The sequence below is a fragment of the Balaenoptera ricei genome, chromosome 4 (genome assembly GCF_028023285.1).
Source record: "Balaenoptera ricei isolate mBalRic1 chromosome 4, mBalRic1.hap2, whole genome shotgun sequence".
NCBI lineage: Eukaryota > Metazoa > Chordata > Mammalia > Artiodactyla > Balaenopteridae > Balaenoptera > Balaenoptera ricei.
In genome coordinates this window covers 88,208,594-88,233,154 of record NC_082642.1, presented here as the reverse complement: position 1 = coordinate 88,233,154, position 24,561 = coordinate 88,208,594, and the positions used below count along the sequence as shown (strand labels likewise).

Sequence of the window (24,561 nt, the reverse complement as noted above, 5' to 3'; positions counted from 1 at the left end):
AAATTGGGAATTACTGAGGTGAAGAAGTTTGAGGAGAAGGGCTTCTGGCAGAGAACTGCGTGTTGAATGGCCCGAAAGTAAGTGAGAGTGTACAATGGTGAGGATGGAGGCATAAATAAGGGCCAGATCATGGGCCTTTTGTGTCACATTAAGGATTTTAACCTGAGGATAGTGGAGAGCCATTGAAGATGTTAAGTAGGAGGTTGATGTATCTTGATCATATATTTGCTTGTTAAAGAACATTTTGATTGCAGTGTGTTGATATGATTAACTTCACTGGAGCAAGAGAATCCTTTAGAAGGTGGTTGCTGCAGTTCAGATGAGAGGAAATTATGGTTTGCTCCGGGTAGTTAGTGGGATAGCATCAAAGTATTTAGGAGGTAGAATGATAGGATGTGTTTGCTTGCATATGAGGGGTGGGGAGGAAGGAGGCCAGGATGATGTCCAGAGTTACGTCTTGATCAACTGTGCAAATACTGTTTGTTGCTAATCACTGAGCTAGAGAACAGCAGGTTTGGTGAAGAAGATAATGCCCAGTTTTTTAGTTAAGCATGGCTCATTCAGGCAGAGATGTTCAGTAGGCAGTCTGAAGCTCTGAGAGGGGTAATGGGCTGGATATAAATATTTGAGATCTTGATATTCATTTCCTTGAGGGTAAATTGGGTTTATAAGTTGGGATAATTTCCTTTTGTGTTTTATGACAGCCAATGCTTATGCTCAAAGAGTTGCTTGCCAAATAACAGGCTACCTGAAAGTGTTTTGCTGGTCATGTTTTTACTTCCTGTGTTATAATTGGTGAGATTCAACCTAATTGATTCTTATTCTTTTAGTTTATTTATTTTCACAGTTTTCATGGTATTTTAAAATCCATTGTAAGAAAATACTTCATTGTATTTATCTCTTCTTCTGTGGATGGACATTTGTTTCCTATTTTTCTTAGTGCTACTGTGTTCATAGTTAGTGTCACTGTGAAGCTCGTGTGCATGTCTCTGCACATGTGTGAGAGCTAGGGAGTGGAACTACCAGGTAGAAGGGCATATGCATCTTTTTTTTTTTTTTAATGAAAGCTTCTTTATTTATTTATTTATTTTATTTATTTTTGGCTGCGTTGGGTCTTTGTTTCTGTGCGAGGGCTTTCTCTAGTTGCGGCAAGCCGGGGCCACTCTTCATCGCGGTGCACGGGCCTCTCACTATCGCGGCCTCTCATTGCAGAGCACAGGCTCCAGACGCGCAGGCTCAGTAGTTGTGGCTCACGGGCCCAGTCGCTCCGCGGCATGTGGGATCTTCCCAGACCAGAGCTCGAACTTGTGTCCCCTGCATTGGCAGGCAGACTCTCAACCACTGCGCCACCAGGGAAGCCCCGGGCATATGCATCTTTAATTTTACCAGATGTTGACAGATTGCTTTATGAATGGGTTATATCTGTGTACACTCCCACTAGCTATGTGTGAGACTGTATGTTTCATATCCTCTCCTATGTTAGGTATTGTCAGACTTTAAAGTTTTTGCCAATCTGAGGAGTGTGAAATGTGTCTTGTGATTTTAAATTTGTTTCTTAATTGCCCATGAAGTTGAGCATCTTTTCATGTTAATTGTCCACTCATGATTCCTCTTCTACAAATTGCCTGTTCATATTTTCCCCCTACTTTCTATTGGCCAGTTTGTCCTTTTCTTTCTGATTTGTGGAATGATTGAACAGATGTACTAAACTGTTGTCAATGAAAATCTGTCCTCAATCTGTGGTTTCTCTTCACTTTTTAATGTTGTTTTTTTTTTTCACCCTAAAACTTCACCTTCTGTGACTTGAGACTTTTAAAATTTACTGCTTCATTTACTGCTTATTTTGAATATATACATATCTTATTTTTTAAAAGAAAGTTATTTTTATCTTTTATACATAGAGAATTTATCAAATCAATGGTATTGAATAATTATACATTTGAAAATATTTTACAGTTACAAACTGATGATACAGACACATGCAAATGTATTTTTTTTAATAGACTTTATTTTTTAGAGCAGTTTTAGGTTCACAGCAAACTTGAGCAGAAGGTAAAGAGAATTCCCATGTCCCTTCGTCCCCACGTACTTACAGCCCCCCCCCCCCCCACTATCTACATCAGGCACCAGGGTACCTTTGTCACAATCAAGAAACCTACATCGACGCATCATTATCACCCAAACCCTGTAGTTTACATTAGGGTTTGCTCGTAGTGTTGTACATCCTGTGGGTTTTGACAAGTGAAGAAAGACATGCACTCACCGTTGTAGTGACATACAGAATAGTTTTACTGCCCTAAGTATCCTTTGTGCTCTGCTGATTCATCCTTCCATCCCCTTGACCCCTGTCAACCACTGATCTTTTTAATGTCTCCATAGTTTTGCCTTTTCCAGAATGTCATATAGTTGAAATCATACCATATGTAGCCTTTTCAGATTGGCTTCTTTCACTTAGTAATATGCATTAAAGTTTCTTCCATGTCTTTTCATGGGTTGATAGCTCATTCCTTTTTTTAAGTACTGAATAATATTCCACTATCTGGAGGTACTACAGGTTATTTATCCATTCACCTACTGAAGGACTTCTTGGTTGCTTCCAAGTTATGGCAATCGTGAATAAAGCTGCTATATAGATGTATGTGCAGGTTTTTGTGTGGGCAAAAGGTTTCCACTCATTTGGGTAAATACCAAGGAGCACAATTGCTGGATTGTATGGTATGTATTATAAGAGTATGTTTAGTTTTATCAGAAACCCCGAAACTGTCTTCCAAAGTGGCTGTGCCATTTGCATTCCCAGGAGCAGTGAATGAGAGTTCCTGTTGCTCCACCTTCTTACCAGCATTTGGTGTTGTCAGTATTCTGGAGTTTGGCCATTCTAATAGGTGTATAGTGGTATCTTGTTGTTTTTTAAAATTAATTAATTAATAGAGGTATAATTGATCTACAACATTATATGGTTCAAGTGTACAGCATAGTGATTCACGATTTTTAAAGGTTATAGTCTATTTATAGTTATTATAAAATATTGGCTATATTCCCTGTGCTGTACAGTATATCCTTATAGCTTATTTATTTTACACGTAGTAGTTTGTATCCCTTAATCCCCTACCCCCCCATTGTTTTTTTAATTTGTATTTCTCTGATCACTTATGATGTGGTGCATCTTTTCATATGTTTATATGCCACCTGTATATCTTATTTAGTGAGGTGTCCAGATCTTAGGCCTATTTTTTTAATTGGGTTGTTTGTTTGCTTATTGTTGAGTTTTAAGTGTTCTTTGTATATTTTGAATAGCAGTCTTTTATCAGATATGTATTTTGCAAATACTTTCTCCCAGCCTATGATCTGTCGTTTTATTCTCTTAAGCAATATTTACTTTTAAATAAACATCAGGCACTTTTGTTTGTGGACTATAATTTTCTAATTAATTGATTAGTGTCCTAAGATAAGAAATCTTGGTTGTGATGTAGCCCACCAAATAAAATAAGACAGAATCAATAAAATTTTAAATCAATAAATATTTCCAACTAAAACTAGTTACAAAGAGAACAAAGCTTGAGTGCTTTAACGTCTAAATTTATGTAGAACTCCCCTCTATGGAATATAATAAAAATCACATTTATTCAGCTATTTTCTTCACTACTTATATTGTTGAAACAATTTCTTTCCATTCCTTAGTATATTTCAGCCATGAATATTTTTTCTTAAATATTTAAAATTGAATCCCCTTCCATCACTCTGTATCGTCTTATCCTGCCTTTTTAAAAAGTGCTTATACTACCTGATACAATATGTGTACATATTTGTTGATAGTCTTAACCCCACTTAGATTTCTTTATTGATTGTCATAACCTGTTCCATGAGAACAGAGATTTATTTTATTTTCTACTGTATCCTACCTAAGTCCCTTGTATAGTGTCTGGCATCCAATAAATACTAAAGAAATATTTGTTGAATGAATGAAAAACTTACTTATATTTTAATATGCAAAGCTTAAAAAAATTACTGCTGATTTCAAAGGCAGTTGTTATGGCCTTAATTTGTTATTATCCCCAAGATTGATTTTACAAAGACTTCTCACACCTCAAAAGGGCTTAAATCTCTGCTCAGTACTACTACTCAGAATTTCAAATTTCATATTCTGAGCAACAAGTTATGCTACCTTAATCGAGTATGCTAATTCTTATTTTTAAGCCAACTATAGATTTTTGAGTGGTTGGTCAGTGGGTCTGTGTAGTCTGTGATGTAATCCTTTACCATCATCAAGACCCAGCTTTAAAACAAATTTTGCCATCCAATATGAGTTTAAATGCAACATAATTATGTTAATTATCTGTAAATTTCTTGATGGTTTGACCTAGAAGTTTGAAATTGGCTAGTACTAGGAATATGCCAGTCACAGGCAAAAGACTACAGGTTAGAGATTATCAAGGAAAGAATTAAGTAAAATGCATATGTCTTTTGATGTGAAGAAATTCTTTTAATTTATTTTCTAATTTTTTATGGTGGTAAAATACATATAACATAAAATGTACTATCTTAACCATTTTTAAGTGTACATGTCAGTGGTATTAAGTACATTCATATTATTGTGCGACTATTATCACTATTCATCTCCAGAACTCTTTTCACCTCCCAAAAATGAGACTCTGTACCCATTATATAATAACTTCCCATTTCCTCCTACCCTTAGTCCCTGGAAACCACCATTTTACTGTCTCTATGATTTTGACTAAGAATCTCATGTAAGTGGAATCATATGATATTTATCTTTTTGTGACTAGCTTATTTCACTTAACATAATGTCCCCAAGTTTCATTCATGTTGTAGCATAGGTCAGAATTTCCTTCCTTTTTAAAGCTGGATAATATTCTATTGTATGTACATACCACATTTTGCTTATCCATTCATTTGTTGATGGACACTGCAGTATTTTCTCCTAGTCTTTATCCAGATGATGGATGCTACCTTAACAATTGACATGAAGGGAATGACTTTCTCCTTCAGGGGAACCCTTGTCCCTTTTAGGAGTGTGGTTCTATTCCTGTAGGTTTAAATAATATATCTTCATCAGAATATAACAAAGCCACATATCCATACAATAAATACAACTTTAGTGTCAAGGTGTTTCCCTAAGAAACACACTTTTTACTTTTCTTCAGCATTGTTGGAAACAGTAATAATAGGTTTTTTTTTTTTAACATCTTTATTGGAATATAATTGCTTTACCATGTTGTTAGTTTCTGCTGTATAACAAAGTGAATCCGCTATATGTATACAGATATCCCCATATCCCCTCCCTCTTGTGTCTCCCTCCCACCCTCCCTATCCCACCCCTCTAGGTGGTCACAAAGCACCGAGCTGATCTCCCTGTGCTATGTGGCTGCTTCCCACTAACTATCTCTTTTACATTTTGTAGTGTATATATGTCCATGCCACTCCCTCACTTCGTCCCAGCTTACCCTTCCCCCTCCCCGTGCCCTCAGGTCCATTGTTTACGTCTGCGTCTTTATTCCTGTCCTGCCCCTAGGTTCTTCAGAACCATTTTTTTTTTCTTTTAGATTCCATATATATGTGTTAGCATACGGTATTTGTTTTTCTCTTTCTGACTTACTTCACTCTGTATGACAGACTCTAGGTCCATCCACCTCACTACAAATAACTCAACTTCGTTTCTTTTTATGGCTGAGTAATATTCCATTGTATATATGTGCCACATCTTCTTTATCCACTCATCTGTTGATGGACACTTAGGTTGCTTCCATGTCCTGGCTATTGTAAGTAGTGCTGCAGTGAACATTGTGGTACATGACTCTTTTTGAATTATGGTTTTCTCAGGGTATATGCCCAGTAGTGGGATTGCTGGGTCATATGGTAGTTCTAATTTTAGGTTTTTAAGGAACCTCCATAGTGTTCTCCATAGTGGCTGTATCAATTTACATTTCCACCAACAGTGCAAGAGGGTTCCCTTTTCTCCACACCCTCTCCAGCATTTATTGTTTGTAGATTTTTTGATGATGGCCATTCTGACCGGTGGGAGGTGATACCTTATTGTGGTTTTGATTTGCATTTCTCTAATGATTAGTGATGTTGAGCATCCTTTCATGTGTTTGTTGGCAATCTTATCTTCTTTGGGGAAACAGTAATAATAGTTTAAGGTAGTCACTAGAATGTTAAAGCCAAGGGTGATTTCTATTCCCAATGCACTAATGTACATATGATTTCTTTTTATTTTAAAATATTATGTGTTTTACAAGAAAAAGTTTATGTGTTAAGTGTATTTTTATTTTTGCCCTTGAAGGTAGTGACTTCCTGTGGCTGACTGCATCAGAGTCACTGGGAGCTTATTAAAATTACACATACCTCAACTGTGCAGGTTAAGGTTATGTCAGAGTGAGTGGGATAGAGATCTAGGAGTCTGTATTTTGACATGCTTGTTATTTGGTCAGAGATAAGTGTGGTTCCCATTATTCCAGGAGACTTTCTTAACTGGCATCTTTATATGTTCTAGCTTTTAGTGTATGTCATATACACGTGTATCCCACTCCTTATGGCATAAATGAAGACAAATTCAAAATAGACTTGTCAGCAGTTATTTTGAGACTCCAGTAGAATTCCTTTACAAGACAAGTTGTTAGACACAGATTTAGATAGGCTACAGGTCATAACCATAGAACAAGTAAGATTTATGTCAAGCCATTAAGTCTGTAAACGTTTAAGTAGTAGTTTGTATTTCTTTCCCCTTGAATTGTGTTAAACATGAAATGCACTGAACTTGTATGGTGTCTTAGTTTATACTTACTTGGAAGTGTCACATTAGCAGTTTTATGAAAGTATGTACATTTTTAGTTCTCTGAGTTAAGTCATTTGATGTCTTAGAATGATTAGTTTCCTGTTATTTAGTTGGTAATATTAGGTATCAATGTGCAACCAAGATGCAATAGATCAACCAAGTGTTTGATAAGCATCCATTGTATCTGTAGCCATTATGAATCAGTGGATTAGGTAGAGCTAGTGGTGAACTACAGAATATGAATAAATGCTCAGTACCAAAACTGTACAGTCTCTTACTTAAGTTGCACCATCTCCTTTAGAGTATAGGATTGTTAAACAGGAGGATGAGGACTTGTTGATAGAAAATAAAATCTGAGGTATAAAGATTCCTGGCTCTTCAGCAATATAGTTAATATGATTGCATTTAAGACTGCTGTTGCTAGATTATTTAAACAAAGATAACCTAGACTTCCAGTTTTGTTTACTGCAGAAAGACAAGATTAGCAAGTTTGTGGGACAGATTTATAACCCATCCCTAAGCAGTTAATGAAATTAATTTAAAATTATTGATCTTGTGTATATGTGTTGCTTTTAATTTCGAGAATTTATTAGCAAAGGGTAACAGTAACTGTAGCTATACAAAAAGAACCGTAGAATTGGAATGCAAAATATCCCAACTTTATAGAAAGAAAAGAAAGTACAGATCTTGGTGCATAACTTGTCTCATGGAGAGTTAGAGCTAGGTTAGCAGTCCTTGTATTTGTAGGAGTTAGATTGTGTTTAATATTATGAGTGGCAATAGAACTTTTGCCCTGGACTTCCTGAGAAAGAATAAGAAGGTTTCTTTTTCATATAATTAATTAGCTTTAGCTTCTAGGAAGAGATTGAGGATGGAGAAGAGTAGAGGGGAACCTAGCTACTTGTCTTCCTTGTTTATTGTTAATATGCATTTTCAGAGTTTCTAGTTGGGAAATTTTTTTTTCTTATTTTAGTTTCAGGTGCGTTATATTCCTAGAAAAATTTCCAAACGTCTGTTTTAAAATTTTAAAGTAATTCCTTCCGTAGGAGTACACCCTTGGTTCATCAAAATACCAGAGTAGAGGTGTTTTTCAACATAAAAAAATTATTTTTCAACCATTTTGACTAGTCATAAAATTGGTGTTTATTCTCAGCCCTTATCTTATTTGATCTGTTAGTGGCTTTTGACAGAGTTGATCACTCCTTCCTCCTTGATATGCTTTTTTCAGTTCCCTTTTACACCACACTCTCGGTTTTCATCTTATCTCATTAGTTGCTTCTTCTCAGTTTCTTTTGCTAGTTCCCCTTGTTCTTCCTGACCTTTGATATCAGAGTGTCCCAGACCTCAGTCCTTAATCCTCTTTTCTGTCTTCACTTTTTTTGATAATGTCCGGTGGCATGGCTGTAAATGCTATCGATATGCCCATGATTCCTAAACTTGTACCCCCAGCTCAGACCTCTAAAATCCAGACTCTTATATCCATCCACCTATTTGATGTCACTGCTTATATATCTAATAAATATTTCAAAGTCAAGTCCCAAACTGAACTCCAGATCTTTTCTACCCAAACCAGTTCTGTCCATAGTCTTCTCCATCTCAAGTTGGCTGCAACTCTATCCTTTTGGCTGCTCTAGCCAAAAACTTTTAATTCATCTTTGATTACACATCTATCTGCTCACTGGCATACCTGTGCATATATATGCTCATACTTCACATCCAGTCCATGAGGAAATCCTCTTTAGTTTAAGCTACTTTCCAAATCCTCTATTACTCCACATGCTAGAGGATTATATTGTGAAAAAAATTCCCATTTCTCTCAACTTTAAAAGAAATTATAGGTATTGTAATGGTTCAGTAAAGGTGTATAGGCTCCTCCTTTTATGTGGAAAGAACTGTCTTTTTCATTGTTTCATTGTAAATCTGATTTTGAGGTTTATGGAATTGTTTGTGTGTTCTTTTTTCTTTCGTTTTTTTCTAAAGACTTTTAAAATAACACCTGTATGAGGCTGGAGAGGTTATGGCAGATTGGAATAACTAAAGTCTGGAATTGTAATTATAATTGGAAAAGGAATTGGAAAGTTACACATAAATACATGTACACTGCAATGCATGTATAACCACCATAAGTGGCCCTGGGCCCCAGCTTACATAATTGTTTTAAATGCTGCATCTTTCCATCTGTCCAGTAAACAGGTGTTTTACTTGTTAACTAACTGAACTAGGGATATATAGCTAAAGGAATCATAGTCTTTGCTCAAGGCATCTCAGTTTGGACATCTAGACCAATAGTTGAATTATTTTGAGTGCCAGGTGCTCTATTTGAAGTGAACATAGGGTGCTTTGTGGAGGAGGTGGTGGTGGTGGTGAGGTGCTCATTCCACTGAGGAGTAGAAGGGGCTTCAGTGTCACAAGTTTACTATCCAAAGATGGTTTATAGTGTGAACATTGTCTTCAAAACCCTGAGCCTATTTATTATGCTCTTAAATTTGTATTCTTCTGCATCCTGTTTACAGATCTTGTAAAATTGCAACATTTTAATGGAGCTAAAATACTATGTGAAGTGCTTTTCTAAACACAGCTGCTCTACTTTCTTTTTTTTTTTTAATAAATTTATTTATTTATTTATTTATGGCCGCGTTGGGTTTTCGTCGCTGCGTGCGGGCTTTCTTTTTAGTTGCAGAGAGCAGGGGCTACTCTTCGTTGCGGTGCGCGGGCCTCTCGTTAAGGTGGCTTCTCTTGTTGCGGAGCACGGGCTCTAGAGCACAGGCTCAGTAGTTGTAGCGCACGGGCTCAGTTGCTCTGTGGCATGTGGGATCTTCCCGGACCAGGGCTCAAACCCGTGTCCCCTGCATTGGCAGGCGGATTCTTAACCACTGTGCCACCAGGGAAGCCCCTGCTCTGCTTTCATTAAACAGTTCTGACATTCAGCAACTTGCCAAGGTTTCTTCCACTTTGATTCTGTGATTCTGGGGTTGTTGCTCATTTCCTCTTAATATTTTTTCTATTTATTATTTCATATTACTATTTTATATTCATCTCTTAATACAATACATGCTATACCATGCAAAAAGGTGCCATGCAAATTGTAAAACACAGGGAAGAGGTAATGCAAAATTATTTTAATTATGTATTAAAGTGAATTTTTTTTTTTGTTACTGGAGGAGTCTGGGAAAGTTATAGATGTGATTTGTCTATCAGTCTCTGATATGTTATGGAGAGAACCCTGAAAGGCCCAGTATGTAGTTACCTCACCTACCTGCTCTGATTTGCAGAGGATAACCTGTGTCTTTAGTATACCATTTCTATTTCCTAAAAAGGGTAATGGGGGAACAGCCATGAAAAGGAACATGGCAGGTCTCCGATTATAATTTTTGACAGTGGTATCTGGGCCTGGCCCTAGATGTCCCTACCATCTTGTTTCTTTCTCTCATTGTGAATCTGCTGATAGTCCCATCTTATTTGAAAGCCTTGGTCATCCTGACAGTGATATCAGTCTCAGTGTCCTTTTCTCATAGAAATCTTCTCTTCCTTTGTTATGAACCATGAAGTTTACAGAGCTTCTTCTCTCTATATCGCCTGTGACACTCCACTAATAGAATAAGCATTGCGGTTTAACTGCTTTGGTTGAACATATGCTCTTAATCCTCTAAACAGTAATAGTAACTACTTTATTTTCCTGTTATGGCAATGCCTACTACAGTGATAAGGGACTGGACTGCCTTTGTAGAAAGTCAACTTAAAAAAATTTATTTATTTTTTAAGTAGACCTGCCTGAGTTTGTTGTGATTTCAAGACAGAAATACTTTCTTCTTTAGCTTTTATTTTTCTGGGCCCAGTTGAAGGCAATATTCTATAGTTCGTAAGTTTGTAGTTTTTTTCCCTTAATCCTCTTTTTTTTTTTTTTCTCATGAAAGTGACATTACCCTTCTTTAGATGACTAGTGCTTTCATTCTAGCTTTACATCCTCTACTGTGAAAACTGGAAGGGACTGTTAACCAGTCATATGTCACTTATTGATCCCAACATAATAGATGGGCCATCCCTTCTTCCACTACCTTCTTTTATGGCACAGTAGAATGAAGTTAACTCCTACTGCAATTAGGAGTAGCATATGCACCTGCTTGGATATGCCAACTCCCTGGACAAGAAATTCAGCCTGTTAGAGGACGGTGAAATGGAAATATGGCTTTCTATTGACTTTTTGTGAGAAAAAATATAAAATAATTTTGTATCTGATCAAAATAAAACATTACTAGTATTTCCTTAGACTAGTTTCCTGTAAATAGTGAATATTTGCCACTGCACATGATAAAAAAATAACTTTGTGTATAATTCCTATCTGCTATGCAGAGCAACTTCTGGAAGTGACTATTGAAATTATGTCCCTGTTGAGACAATCTGGAACTCTAGGAACAGAAGATCCTGTACTTCTCCACTTTTCCCGCTCGCTATTCTCTATGTAGGATGATCTGGATAATATTTTAAGAGTGTTCCCTTTTTTTAATGATGAGCTTTGACTGATAGGGTTCTTGAAGCCTGAGTAATGACTTGAGAGTGTGGTATTCATTCACTTAGACCTAGTACTTACATCTGGATCTTGGGCTGTGGTTTGGTTGCCTTTTCAATTACGCTCTTTTCTGGCTTCAGTGGTTTTACTTTGGATACTGTGTATTGACAAGGGAGAACTTGAGAAGAGAGGAGGTATGTGTTCCTTTAACTAACTTTTAAAAAATGTTCTGTTTTCTCTGAGAAATGGCAGAATAATGTTTACAATCTTTAAAAATGAAATATAATGGAACTCACTCAGAAAAATACATGTGTGAACAGAAGATACATTTTTTCCCCAAAATGTTGAGCTGAACAAAAAACTTAAAAAAAAAACAACCCACTATTTTCATCTATGTTCATTATCTTTTAAGAAGCTTATAGAGGAGGCGTTTGAAAGGGATGAGTGAAACAATATAAATTTTGGTGAGGGTTTTCATGGCTTACATTTTTTTTCTTTTATTCTCTAACTCTGTTGAAAGTGTGAATGAGGGCCTGAAGGAAACCTTGCTTGGGAGAAGATAATCAAATCCAGGTTCTTGCTTTCCTTTGAATGCTTTTTCCAGAATAATAGAATGTTATTATCTGGAAGTGATATTAAAGATGATTCAGTCCATTCGTCACTTTTTATGGATGAGAGAATTGAGGTCTGGAGAGATTCAGAGATCTTTCCAGGGACTCATATTAGTTGGTAGAGGGTTAGACTAAAATTTTGGTTTCCATTTCTAGTCTGTTTTTCCACGATTCTTTTTTCCATTAACAGGACTGAATTTCTCATGAATCTTGCCAGTTTTGCTTAGTTGACCAATCTGAGCGAATAGGAGTAGTTAACATTTCTAGCATACTATGTTGCATATAAATGTTTCTAGCAACATTTCTAGCATATACTTTTTTTTTTTAATTTTATTTATTTATTTATTTATGGCTGTGTTGGGTCTTCGTTTCTGTGCGAGGGCTTTCTCTAATTGCGGAAAGCGGGGGCCACTCTTCATCGCGGTGCGCGGGCCTCTCACCATCGCGGCCTCTCTTGTTGCGGAGCACAGGCTCCAGACGCGCAGGCTCAGTAGTTGTGGCTCACGGGCCTAGTTGCTCCATGGCATGTGGGATCTTCCCAGACCAGGGCTCGAACCCGTGTCCCCTGCATTGGCAGGCAGATTCTCAACCACTGCGCCACCAGGGAAGCCCCTAGCATATACTTTTAAAAGGAGAACGTCCTTTTAATTTCACTGAGACTTCCCAGAAATAAAGGCGGAGACTTTTTAAGAAGGCGGCTTATTATTATTATTATTATTATGTAATTTTATTGAAGTATAGTTGATTTACAATGTTGTGTTTAATTTCTGCTGTACAACAAAGTGACTCAGTTATATGTATTCTTTTTCCTATTCTTTTCCATTATGGTTTATCACAGGATATTGAATGTAGTTCCCTGTGCTATACAGGAAGACCTTGTTGTTTATTAAAAGGTGGCTTACTATTATTGTCTAATAAATATATATTCAGGGCCTTAACTCCCCCTGGTACTGATTGCAGTGTTGGTTCTCCTCTGTTTGTAGGCTCTTAGAGGAGTCAGATAGAACCAACCTTGATAACCATAGAAAACCTAGAGGATTTTCAAATAAATTTTATTATATTCTCCTGTGGCTAGGTTGAAGTTATGAAGAAGTTAGGAGAAGACTCCAGTGTGTATTTGACATGTAATTTTTGTAAGAGGGCAAAAGTATTGAAGTGTTTTAAAGCAGTTTGGACTTGCTGTTTTATCTGCTGATAAAAGGCCTGTTGTAAATTTTTTGTTCCTTTTTAAACCATTTCAAATTCTTGTTGGAAGTATGTGATAACTTAATCTTATTACTGCTTTCTTCTCTTTTGGCCCCATGAAATGAAAATGAAAAGAAATTGTGTATTTTCTTTAACACTATAGATGATTATAGCTAACATTTATTGATTACTTACTGAGTGTCAGGTACTGTGCTAAGGTTTTCATATGTATTTAAAAATTTATTCTCATACATCTCTATGGGAGATACAGTTATTATTACCTGTATTTTGTAGATGAAATTGAAACACGAAGAACTTGTTCAACATTACATAGATAGTAAGAAGTAAAATATGGATTCAAACCTAGACAGTTTTTTTAAAACTCCATTCCATTCCCTCTCAACATAAAAAGGTATTACAGAGACCCAATTATAAAGGGCTCAGAGCTTATTGAACAAAATAAGGGGAGGCCATTCACATTACAAAATGATCTAATGAGGGATTTCTTTTAAAAAAGTAAGTTTCCAGGGTGTGTCATGTTTTTTCTGGTCAAAAACCCAGAGAGAGCCATCTCATTATATGGGGAGTTTGGTCATCTAGTTTTGCCATCTGTTGAGTTATAGGGCTACCCTTGGATCAGTGAACTATCCCTGATCCTGCCATTGTCCTATCTTTGCAAAGAATAGCCCAGCATTGCCCACGGTGGATAAAGCTGTTGAGCTGAAAGAGTTGGATGGGGATGGTAGGTCATGATAGACATATAGGCAACTCCTCTGAGTATCTAAATGGTTATTCAATTTATATGCAGCCTTTGGGAATATATCTATTATATAAAACAAGGACCATAGATGTTAGTTTCAAAATCTGTACATTATAGTTTGAGTATTTGTTTGATCTCTTTCATTATTCTTTGGGAGGTAGTTATGACAGAGCCTCAGATCCATCTTTAATGCTTTGAGGATATTTATGTGCTTAATAAGTGATCTTGAGTATCCTGTAGTTGTGTTTTAGATTGCATCATCATGTGACCTAGTCTTAGATTATCCATTCCGTTTTAAGCATATTGTCAAAGCTGAAGTGGAAACAGTTTTTTTTTTTAAAGGATCTCAAATGGATGGGTAGAATAATTCTTTATCATACCTCCTGTTTCTTTCAAATAATTTTCTTTTATAAAGAAAATGTAATGCTCATGTTACACATACTATTTAGTTATTCTTATGGATAAACTTGTAAAAGCAGTGGTTTAAAAAGTTGATTGTAAATCAACTATACTTCAATAAAAAAATAAAACAAAAACAAAAACAAGTTTATTTCTACACCAGGGGTGTGTAGTTATCTGGGTGGGGAGAGTTCTGTGTTTGTGCTTTTCATAGAGCTTTATTTAATTCACAGCCCAAAGTGATCACCATGTGATTAGAAATGTCTCAGTGTTAGTACTTGCTGCTAGATTTTTTCCTATTCTAGTTTTATTATTTATTTTTAGTTAACTCTTTTGTGAGTTGATCTGTGATGCATGAATAGATAAAAGAATGAAGTTATTATTAAAAATAAAGTGACCCTAACAACAAGGTCCTACTGTCTAGCACAGGGAACTATATTCAGTATCCTGTGATAAACCATATGGAAAAGAATAGGAAAAAGAATATATATGTAACTGAATCACTTTGCTATACAGCAGGAATTAACACAGCATTGTAAATCAACTATACTTTAATAAAATTTAAAAAAATAAAGTGACTGTTTCCCTGAAATCTGGGCTTATTCAGTTTCTTAGGGTACAGCCAACCAGACCTGAGTCCTAAAAATTATTTTCTTGTATGTAGCTCATGTATGAAAAAGCGTTTTCATCCATGTTCTTGTATCTGATATTCATAGTAAGGAGTCAGTAAACTTTTTCCATAAAGGACCAGATAGTAGTAAATATTTTAAGCTTTGTAGGCCATATAGTCTCTCTTCCAACTACTCAACTCTGCCACTAGGGCGTGCAAGCTGACATAGACAATGTGTAAATGGATGAGCTTGACGGTGTTTCCATAAAACTTTATTTATGGACACTGGAATTTGAATTTAATATGGTTTTCATGTGTCATTAAATATTATTTTTCTTTTGTTTTTTTTCAACCATTTAAAAATGCAAGAACCATTTTTAGCTCATGTGCTATGTGAAAACAGGTTACGGGACAGATTGCCTGACAGGCTGTCATTTGCTGACCCCTGCTTATAATAATCCTGTGAGACTTAGCTGACTGCTTTCTGTTTTTTTGCCCTTTATTTTACCATCTTTTAACATTATTTTATATTATTCTTATTTTATTACTTAATCATGTGTTTTCTTTCATTGTTAATGTGTGTGTAACTTTTAAAATTTAATAATTTTAATTACATTTTAAGCTATGGAGTGTAGGGTCTATAATATTGTCCTCTTTAATGCCTTGCACATTTATACAAATTATATGCTCAATAAATATATATATTTTAATAAATTTATTTATTTTATTTATTTATTTTCGGCTGCATTGGGTCTTTGTTGCTGCGCGTGGTCTTTTCTCTAGTTGCGGTGTGCAGGCTTCTCACTGGTGGAGTACAGGCTCTAGGCGTGCGGGCCTAGTTGTGGCTTGCGGGCTCTAGAGCGCAGGCTCAGTAGTTGTGGCTCACGGGCCCAGTTGCTCCACGGCATGTGGGATCTTCCTGGACCAGGGCTCGAGCCCGTGTCCCCTGCATTGGCAGGTGGATTCTTAACCACTGTGCCACCAGGAAAGCCCATATGCTCAATAAATATTTGAGAGAGTTGGAAAGGAATAATATCTGTCTTTCACTATTTGAAGGATTGTTGTGTAGATTGTTTTACTTATTGATGTATATATTAAAAATTTGTTCCAGGATAGTTGTCTTGCATAAGGAGTAGAAGCAATAGGGAGGCAAAACTCATCTTAGAATGCAGGGACTAGAAAGGAGAGAAAGAAGCTCCTATTGATTGTGTTCTTTGTGTTGTAGTACATACATACTGTGGTCAGTGATATGTACAGTCCCTCATTCTTTACAACTCTTTTAAATAGGTATTTGTTTACTCAGTTTACAGATGAAAAAACTTAGATAAAATACCTTAGCCTTAGATAAGTGAGTGGTGGGACAGAATTTGAAGTGAGACCATGTTCTGTCCATATACTTTTCTTTTTATACCAAGGAATATTCAACAATTAACCAGGCTGCTTTAGACACTAGCTACTTACTTATTGCTACAAGTTTTCACACACATCTTAGATGACCAAGGACAGAGATTTTTTTTAGAGAAGGTGAAATGTTGAATTGAAGAACCTCTGTGATAAACTTTCAGATTCTCAATATGTGATTACAGTGAGCTTTATTTTAAAATGATAGGCAAAACACATTTTACCTGTTAATTTTATACATAAACTCTTACCTCTCTCTTTTTAAAAAATATTTATTTATTTATTTGGCTGCGTCAGGTCTTTGTTGCGGTACGCAGGCAGGCTCTAGAGTGTGCGGGCTCAGTAGTTGAGGCACGTGGGCTCTAGAGTGCATGGGCTTAGGTGCCTCACAACATGTGGGATCTTAGTTCCTCTACCAGGGATTGAACCCACGTCCACCTGTATTGGAAGGTGGATTCTTAACCACTAAACCACCAGGGAAGTCCCTCTTACCTCTCTTTAAAGAAAGGTGTTTAAAAGTGTTTCACAAATAAATTCGTAGTATTGCACAGTGAAATAAGATTGAGGAATGTACATGAAATTTCTATTAAACTATATGTTTAGTAGAAACCAATGATTAAATCAAATCTTAAGCTGATCGTTCAACTGATTTTCTTGAAGTTGAAGATTGAGTCAAGCTAAATTAAATGAAGGTTAAAAGTATAAATGGAGAGGTTTTAAATGGTTATAAATGGAGAGGGAATTCCCTGGTGGTCTGGTGGTTAGGACTCCATGCTTCCACTGCTGGGGGCCTGCGTTCGACCCCTGGTCGGGGAACTAAGATCCCGCAAGACGTGCGGCGCGGCCAACAACAAAAAAAGTATAAATGAAGAAAGTTTCTGAAATTGTGGAGTTTCTTTCTTGACTCGGCAAACATTTTGAGTCTCTATACTGCTACCAGGAGCTCGAACTAGTGAGAGAAGTGGACAGGGATAGAGCTTCTAAGAGGACCCACTTCCTAGGAAGGTGATGTCTGAACTTATTTCTTTTCCCCCTTTATTAGCTTTAAAAATTATTTAAAAACACATAATCATTGAAAGTATTAAAACAATCTAGAAGTATAAATCATAAGAAGTGTAAATCCTTATTTTCACTTTCTGCCCTCTGATCCCCATTCTTCAAAGTTATAGTTAGCAGATTGGTAAATATGCTTCCAGATTTTTTCTTATGCATAAACGAATAGGCTCCCCACCCCACCCCCCCAAAAAAACTGGGCTCACACTATATGTAATTTTGTAACTTGTTTTTCCTCCCTTGTGATGGTCTGTAATGTATATGTTTCCATCTCAGTAGAGACAGATTAATCTCATTTAAAAACCTGCTGCCTCACATAATAGGATGGAGTACCATCATTTATTTACATTATTTCTCATTGCTGGACATGTAGGTTTTAAATCTATTTACAAAAAATAGATATCCTTGTACTAATATATTTGTTTTCTTTTGTGAATTAAGTTTTAAACGATGAGTAACATAGAGGCAGGTGAAGAGAATGAGGATTAATGTGAAGGGGAAATGTTTTCTAGGCTAAGGGAACAATGTGTACTTTGAAAACACTGCTGAAGAAAATGACAAACTTTTAGTTAGGGGACAAGCATTTCTCTTTCTATGCTGTGGAAGTATAGCACCTCTTGTTTTCTTAACTGTGTGTTAGAGTATCTCATTTTATGGAATTGGCATTTCTTTACTGAATAATTTATGGTTACATAATTTTCTTATTTTGGAGATTAAAAATTTTTTTCAGTAAATGTTACCAGGTAGAGAAGTAGAACCACAAGCTGATAAAAATGGCATTCAAGAGGTCACACAGAGGTTATGTGGGTAGTTTTGGGAATAGAGCTTATATCTTAGCTATTTTTCTCTTCTTAACAGTGTCTAATTGAGAATTCTTGCCCAGAGTTCAAAATAGCTTTTTGGGTGGCTAGTCCCCCACTGTTATCCAATTGAAACAAATTTCGGTTGATTCAAAAAACAGGTATTGGGCTTCCCTGGTGGCGCAGTGGTTGAGAATCTGCCTGCTAATGCAGGGGACACAGGTTCAAGCCCTGGTCTGGGAAGATCCCACATGCCGCAGAGCAACTGGGCCCATGAGCCACAGTTACTGAGCCTGCGCGTCTGGAGCCTGTGCTCCGCAACAAGAGAGGCCGCGATAGTGAGAGGCCCGTGCACCGCGATGAAGAGTGGCCCCCACTTGCCACAACTAGAGAAAGCCCTCGCACAGAAACGAAGACCCAACACAGCCATAAATAAATAAATAAATAAATAAATAAATAAATAAATAAATAAATAAAAATTTAAAAAAAAAAAAAAAAAAAAAAAAAACAGGTATTGCAAAGTTGCTAGTTTATCAAGTAGTTGTCTTAAAATGGATAGATAGATGGCTTAAAGTAGATGAATAACATTTTTTACTCTTAAGTATAAAATCTTGTTATCCTTAAAAAGTTTTAGTTGCTGCTGTTTTGTTCCAAATTTCCAATTTTGGGATGTTGCCCTATAGGGCATATCAAGTACTACTTAGTGTTAGAATTTTATCATTCCCCTGACAAGGAAGAGAATCTGCTGATTTCTTTAAAAATACATTGGAAACAAAACGCTGTCTTAAACAAGGGTCATAACATCTTTCTGAACTATTTCTAAAAGTAAAAGCCTTTATTTTTGGTTGCCAAGGATGCTTTGCTGTTTGGTTACATGTGCTTTGTTGAATAGAAATATGAGTCTTTGTAAGGCTCAACTTTCACAATTTCTTACTTGTTTTTAAAAACATATGCTTAATAGTTCTAATTAGTGTTATTAATTTGAATAACATGAATGCGTTGAGTAAATTAGCCTAATGTGTTCTCTCATTACCTTAAACAGTAATTGTATTATGTGTTGTAATACATGGTTATGAAGTATTCATACGTTGTTCTAAGGGAGTTATTACTTTATGTGAAGTGTAATTTTTTAGCATTCATATCTATTTTTTTACTTGGAGTTATTTTTCAAGAGTAAAGTATATGTTTAAACACAAAGTAACTTTATGTTTAATTTTTCTAGGGCTGCTTTGGAAGAAGTAGAAGGAGATGTGGCAGAATTGGAACTGAAACTTGATAAGGTAAATTTTACTTTAACTTTTTAAAACATTAATTCTTGTTTTGCATAATGATTTGTGCCTGTAACACTAGATGGTTCAAGTGACTTCTTTTATCTCCGTGAGGGTAAATGCTAATATTATCCCAATATTATGAAGAAGTTGAGGCTAGAGACATTAAGTAGTTTGTTGAAAATTTAATCTAAGTGCCAGAGCAAGAATTTGAACCATGTCTGACTAGACATCTTTTATATTGTTGGACGGTTGTTTCCTTCTCTATCAAAAAGATTGCAATCTTTTTTGATGCTTAATGGATATTATATGTAACCTAACCACTCTTGTTTATACATTTGGGTGTGGCCATGTTCAAATATAAAATTTTAAATACTCCTTCCGTTTTTTAAAGCTAATGCCAGAAATGCTGAATATGTATTTAATAATTGATATTAAATGGTCATATTCTATGCAAGGGTAAATGTACATTGATTCCTATCTTCTGTGTTAATTATTGATAATCTTTTTTTTTTTTTTTTGGCCTCTACCCAAGAAATGTTATCTGCTGTATAACAGAGTGAAATATGAGAATGAGTAAGACATGGCTTCTGATCTTAAGTAACCATTGTTCATTGTTAAAATTTTTGGAGATAAATGTGTATATTTGAATACCTTTTCTGAAAATAATTTCCTATTTATGTAATTACTATTATAAATGGAATTGTTATGTAAAGCAGTGCTTCTCAAACCTTACTGTGCATAGGAATATGTGGGGTTCTGGTGAAAATACAGATCTAGATTCAGTAAGTCTTGGTATCTGAGAGTCTGTGTTTCTAACCAGATTTTAGGTGATACCAATGCTGTTGTTCCATGGACTGCATTTTGAATAACAAGGATATAAGATATATTAACTAGACTGATGGTTTTCAAATGTTTTGAAATCATGTAATTTATGTATATAATGTAAATAGTATAGAAACTATATAAAGCAGTAGTTATTAGTTATATATGTAAAACAAAATAATTTTAGAAAATGTTTAGTAATAAGTTATTTTTGTGCAGTACTCTGTAGTTTTCAAAGCACTTTGATATACAGTATGTTTTTGGATTTTTACAATAATCCTGTGAGGTGGGTAGGACAAGTGGATTATTTCCATTTTATAGATGAGGGTCCCACAGCCCAGAAAGTGAAGAGGACTTGCTTCAAATCACAGAGTTAGAAAAGGCAGAACCAGGGTTAGAATCCATCTGTTTTATTCTTAGTTCAGTGCTCTTCTTGTGCACCACTGTACTCCTGGATCCATGTTGAGGGAGCACATGCCACTTGGAAATTTTCTGAGGAACACTAGCAAGCTTCCAGGCAAGTGTTTTTAAAAACTAATGTTAGAATTTTTTGTAAGGATATTATTTTCAAGAACTTTATTTTCTATTTAAAATTATATATATATGGGATCATTGTTGTTGTTATTATTATTATTTTCCCCTGAGGTATTACATTTATCTTTAAGGACTCTGTGAAACAAAGTTTTTAAACCGTTAAGGTAGGCAGCAGAAGATGTAGTTTTGATTTTCTGGTAGGTTTATGAGAGTATATAGAAGGAGAAGGCTTTTTAAAGAATCACAGAGTAGTACAATAAGGATATCTATTCTCTTTGGGCAGAACTGCATCTAAATCAAACAAAACACTTTGTGTCGGGGGGACCTCAAAATTTAAAGTACCTAAACAGAATCCTCTTACAGTATTTTTGTTAATGATTTGCTTTTATGAGCAGCTATCTTTCCCCCCCCCCCCCCTTTATATCATTTGGTTGCAGTTGAGAGACTGGTAGAATCTTAAAACCAAAAGATTCAAATCTAAACCAAGTTGTCACAGTATTGGCATTCAGTACTAAGAACTCTAAATCCTTTCTAGAGTCCCTATTACCCGAAGGGCTACTCAGGGCATCATGGAAGCTTTGGCATCTTTTAAAATATCATCTTCCACCCAAATAGAATTTCCATAGTTACTTTTATATTTCTCTAGTTTAAGATCTTGATCCCTTATACAATGTCCCTTTCCCAAATTCTTAAGCTATTATTGATCATTTTTACTTTAGAATTATGAGGAGTTACAATTAGAGAAGAGAGCCTGTGAGGAGCAAGAAATGGTTGTTATTGAAGGAGGTGGCATTGAAGGACTTGTGGAGGGGAGGGGTTGCCTAAAACTAGTTTACTGATTTCATAACTTTGTGCAGGGCCAGTTGTACCTGTAATATTGCAAATCACGGCAGCAACAGGTTTAACTAGCTTGATGACCTACCTAGCTTATATTTATTTTGCTTATAATGTATGCCACCAGTAGTTAGACTCTTTCTGGTGAGTAATGCTCCATGAATGGATGGCATTATTCGACTAGGTCCAATTATTTATCCATTCTGCCAGGTATTCTGGCATTGGCAATATCACAGAGCATCATAGTGGCCATCTAGATATAATTTCCCTATCTGTTGCATCTTCTCACTGGAATGCTTGTTCCTTGTTTGTTAAGCAGATACCCTTTAAATCACAGCTCAGGTACTACCAAACTTAGGTTCTTTTTCAGGTATTGCATTATTTCTTGCATCTTTACATTTCTTACATTTTAAAATTGTACTTCCATTTAAATTATTATAATATTATTGCAATTTTTGGTTTGTAGCGTAGTCTAGTAATTAAGAGCACAAAGCCTGGAGCAAGGCTTTACCACTTACTAAGCTGTATGGCCTTGGGCAAGTTCCTAAACCTTCCTATGTCTCAGTTTCTTCATCTCCAAAATGGGAAAAAATAAGAGTATCTATTATAGGGTTATTATGTGAATAAGATGTGCTAATACATGTTAAGTGCTTTGACACATGATAAGTTCTAAATAAATGTTAATGATGGTGGTGTCTTTTCAACAAACTATTAGAGCTCCTTGAAGACAGATTGTCTTTAACAGGGAAAAAGCCCTCATTTTACTGTTAGGTAAAAATCTTCCCTCTTTGTAGGCTTAAGTTATTTAGTATAGCTGTCATCACTGTCATCTAATAAGGACTTTGACAGCTGGCAGAGTATCTGTCTATCACCCAGTCAGTCCTTCCCTCTGAATAGCTGCAGTGTATATGTGCTTCAGCTATATGACAATTTCATTTTCCCTCCAATGCCTGTGAATAGTGACCTTTATTCTAATTCTGATACCTGCCTTCCTGGCCATATGTTGTGCCTTGTTGCTCAGAGTCGTAATCTCTGAAACTGTGGAATGCTCATTGATACCTTACTTTCTGATGTGAGTTTCCAGTCTTTCCAGTTCTCATCTTGGACTCCTCCTGCTTCTGTTTTTCAAGCTTATCTAAATCTCTAGTCTTTCAGTCTATCCGCTTCATATTTCAGATCCCTTTTTTATTCACTATATATTTTTTAAAATAATTTTTTTTATTGAGATAAAATTCACCTAACATAAAAAACCACCATTTTAAAGTGTGCAACTCAGTGGTTTTTAGCATATTCACAATGTGAATATACTACTTAATCCCATTACCCTGATAAGAAACTCTGTGCCTGTTAGCAGTCACTTCCAATTTCCCTCTCCCTACATCCTCTGTCAACCACTAATTTACTTTCTGTCTCTGTGGAGTTGCCTGTTCTGGACATTTCATATAAATGGAATCATACAGTATTTGACCTTTTGTGACAGGCTTCTTTCACTTAGCATAATGTTTTTAAAGTTCATCCGTCTATGTTGTAACATCGCCAGTATTTCCTTTTTTATGGCTGAATAATATGCTGTTGTATGGATATACCATAAGTTGTTTATCCATTCATCAATTGATGGACATTTGGGTTGTTTCCACTTTTTGGCTATTATGTATAATACTGCTGTGAACCCTTCCAGTCTACTCTTAACTTATCACATCATTATTTCTCTTCTGGAGACCTTCGTTTCCTTTCCATAACACCTACTCTGCAGAATACTGACTATACTTGTCTAACCATCTCTATCCTCTGTCCCATATCTGGGCTATAAAGCCCTACTGGAGAAGTTACACAATTGTTTGGTGAAACTAATTGGTGGAGCTACACATACCTGGGATTCATGGTGCAAAGCAATTTTTCCGAGACTCAATCAGGTTATCTTACTATCTTTGGCATCTCTTATATTTCACTGTTTTCTCAAGATTTACCACCTTGCTCTTCATTCTTAGTAGAGGAACTTGTCTCTTACTTCCTTTTGGTGGGAACACCTTTATTTCTTGCTTTTAATCTAGAAACTTAACAGAATCTGTCCTTATTCCATTTTTTTTTCCCATTTGAGTGATAAAAATATCCCTTTTCCTATGTAATTCCAAACATTAACTTCTCAGGACTTTGCTTTAGCCATCTCTCTCCTTTTCCTTCTCTACCACCGCATTATTTTAAGTAAACAAAAATGTTTGTTTCTCTTGAATCAAAACAAAACAAAACAAGAGAAAAATCTCACCTCTGACAAGGAATTGCAAATCTTTATCAAGTAATTACCATGTGCCAGTAACAGTTTGTGCTAAGATCTTTAAGTGCATTATTCTCAACTCTTATAGTAACCCTCTATGGTTTGATACCATTGTCATTGTGTCATACAGAAGAACCTGAAGCTTCTTGAGGTTGAGGTCTCTCCGAATCACTTAGAGCATTAAGTTTGGCAGCAGAATTTGAACCTAAGCCAACTGAGCCTATAAACCTGTTTTTAACCATAATGTTCTACTACCAACCTGTCTGTTTCTGTTTTTATGGAAACTTTCAATTTAATTATTTTTGAATTATTTAATTTGTTGAATAAGCAATATCACACATGTGGTACAAAATTCAAAGGTACAAAAGTGTACCCAGTGAAAAATTAGTCATCATCTAATCTGTATCCCAGAGGCGTATACTGAACTAGTTTCTTGTGTGGTCTTCCAGAAATCTCTTAAGCATGTGAAAGATTATATGTATTTGTACTCCTCTCTCCCCACTCCAACAAAGATATTAGCATTGTTCTACATTTTGCTTTCTTAAAATATATAATTTAGATTTTATTCCTTATTATTAATTATAGAGCTGCCTCATTCTTTTTAATGGTTGATTGTATCTCATTTTATGGATATATCATAATTTATATATCCAGTTGCCTACAGATGGATACTTAGATTGCTACCAGTGTTTTACTGCGACTGCAACGA

General features: G+C 35.7%; 1 protein-coding gene across 6 annotated transcripts in view; it reads left to right on the top strand.

Annotated features, from left to right (window-relative positions):
* ACAP2 (ArfGAP with coiled-coil, ankyrin repeat and PH domains 2) overlaps nt 1–24,561 on the top strand; it is a 158,779-nt gene that overhangs the window by 34,043 nt on the left and 100,175 nt on the right. For 5 of the 6 annotated variants that reach the window (XM_059920803.1, XM_059920801.1, XM_059920804.1 and 2 more), the window contains exon 2: nt 19,342–19,399. In XM_059920803.1, the coding sequence (XP_059776786.1) occupies nt 19,342–19,399 (58 nt within the window). Of the gene's footprint in view, nt 1–19,341; nt 19,400–20,641; nt 20,730–24,561 lie in introns of those variants that run through there. The other variant, XM_059920805.1, reaches the window with a different exon arrangement.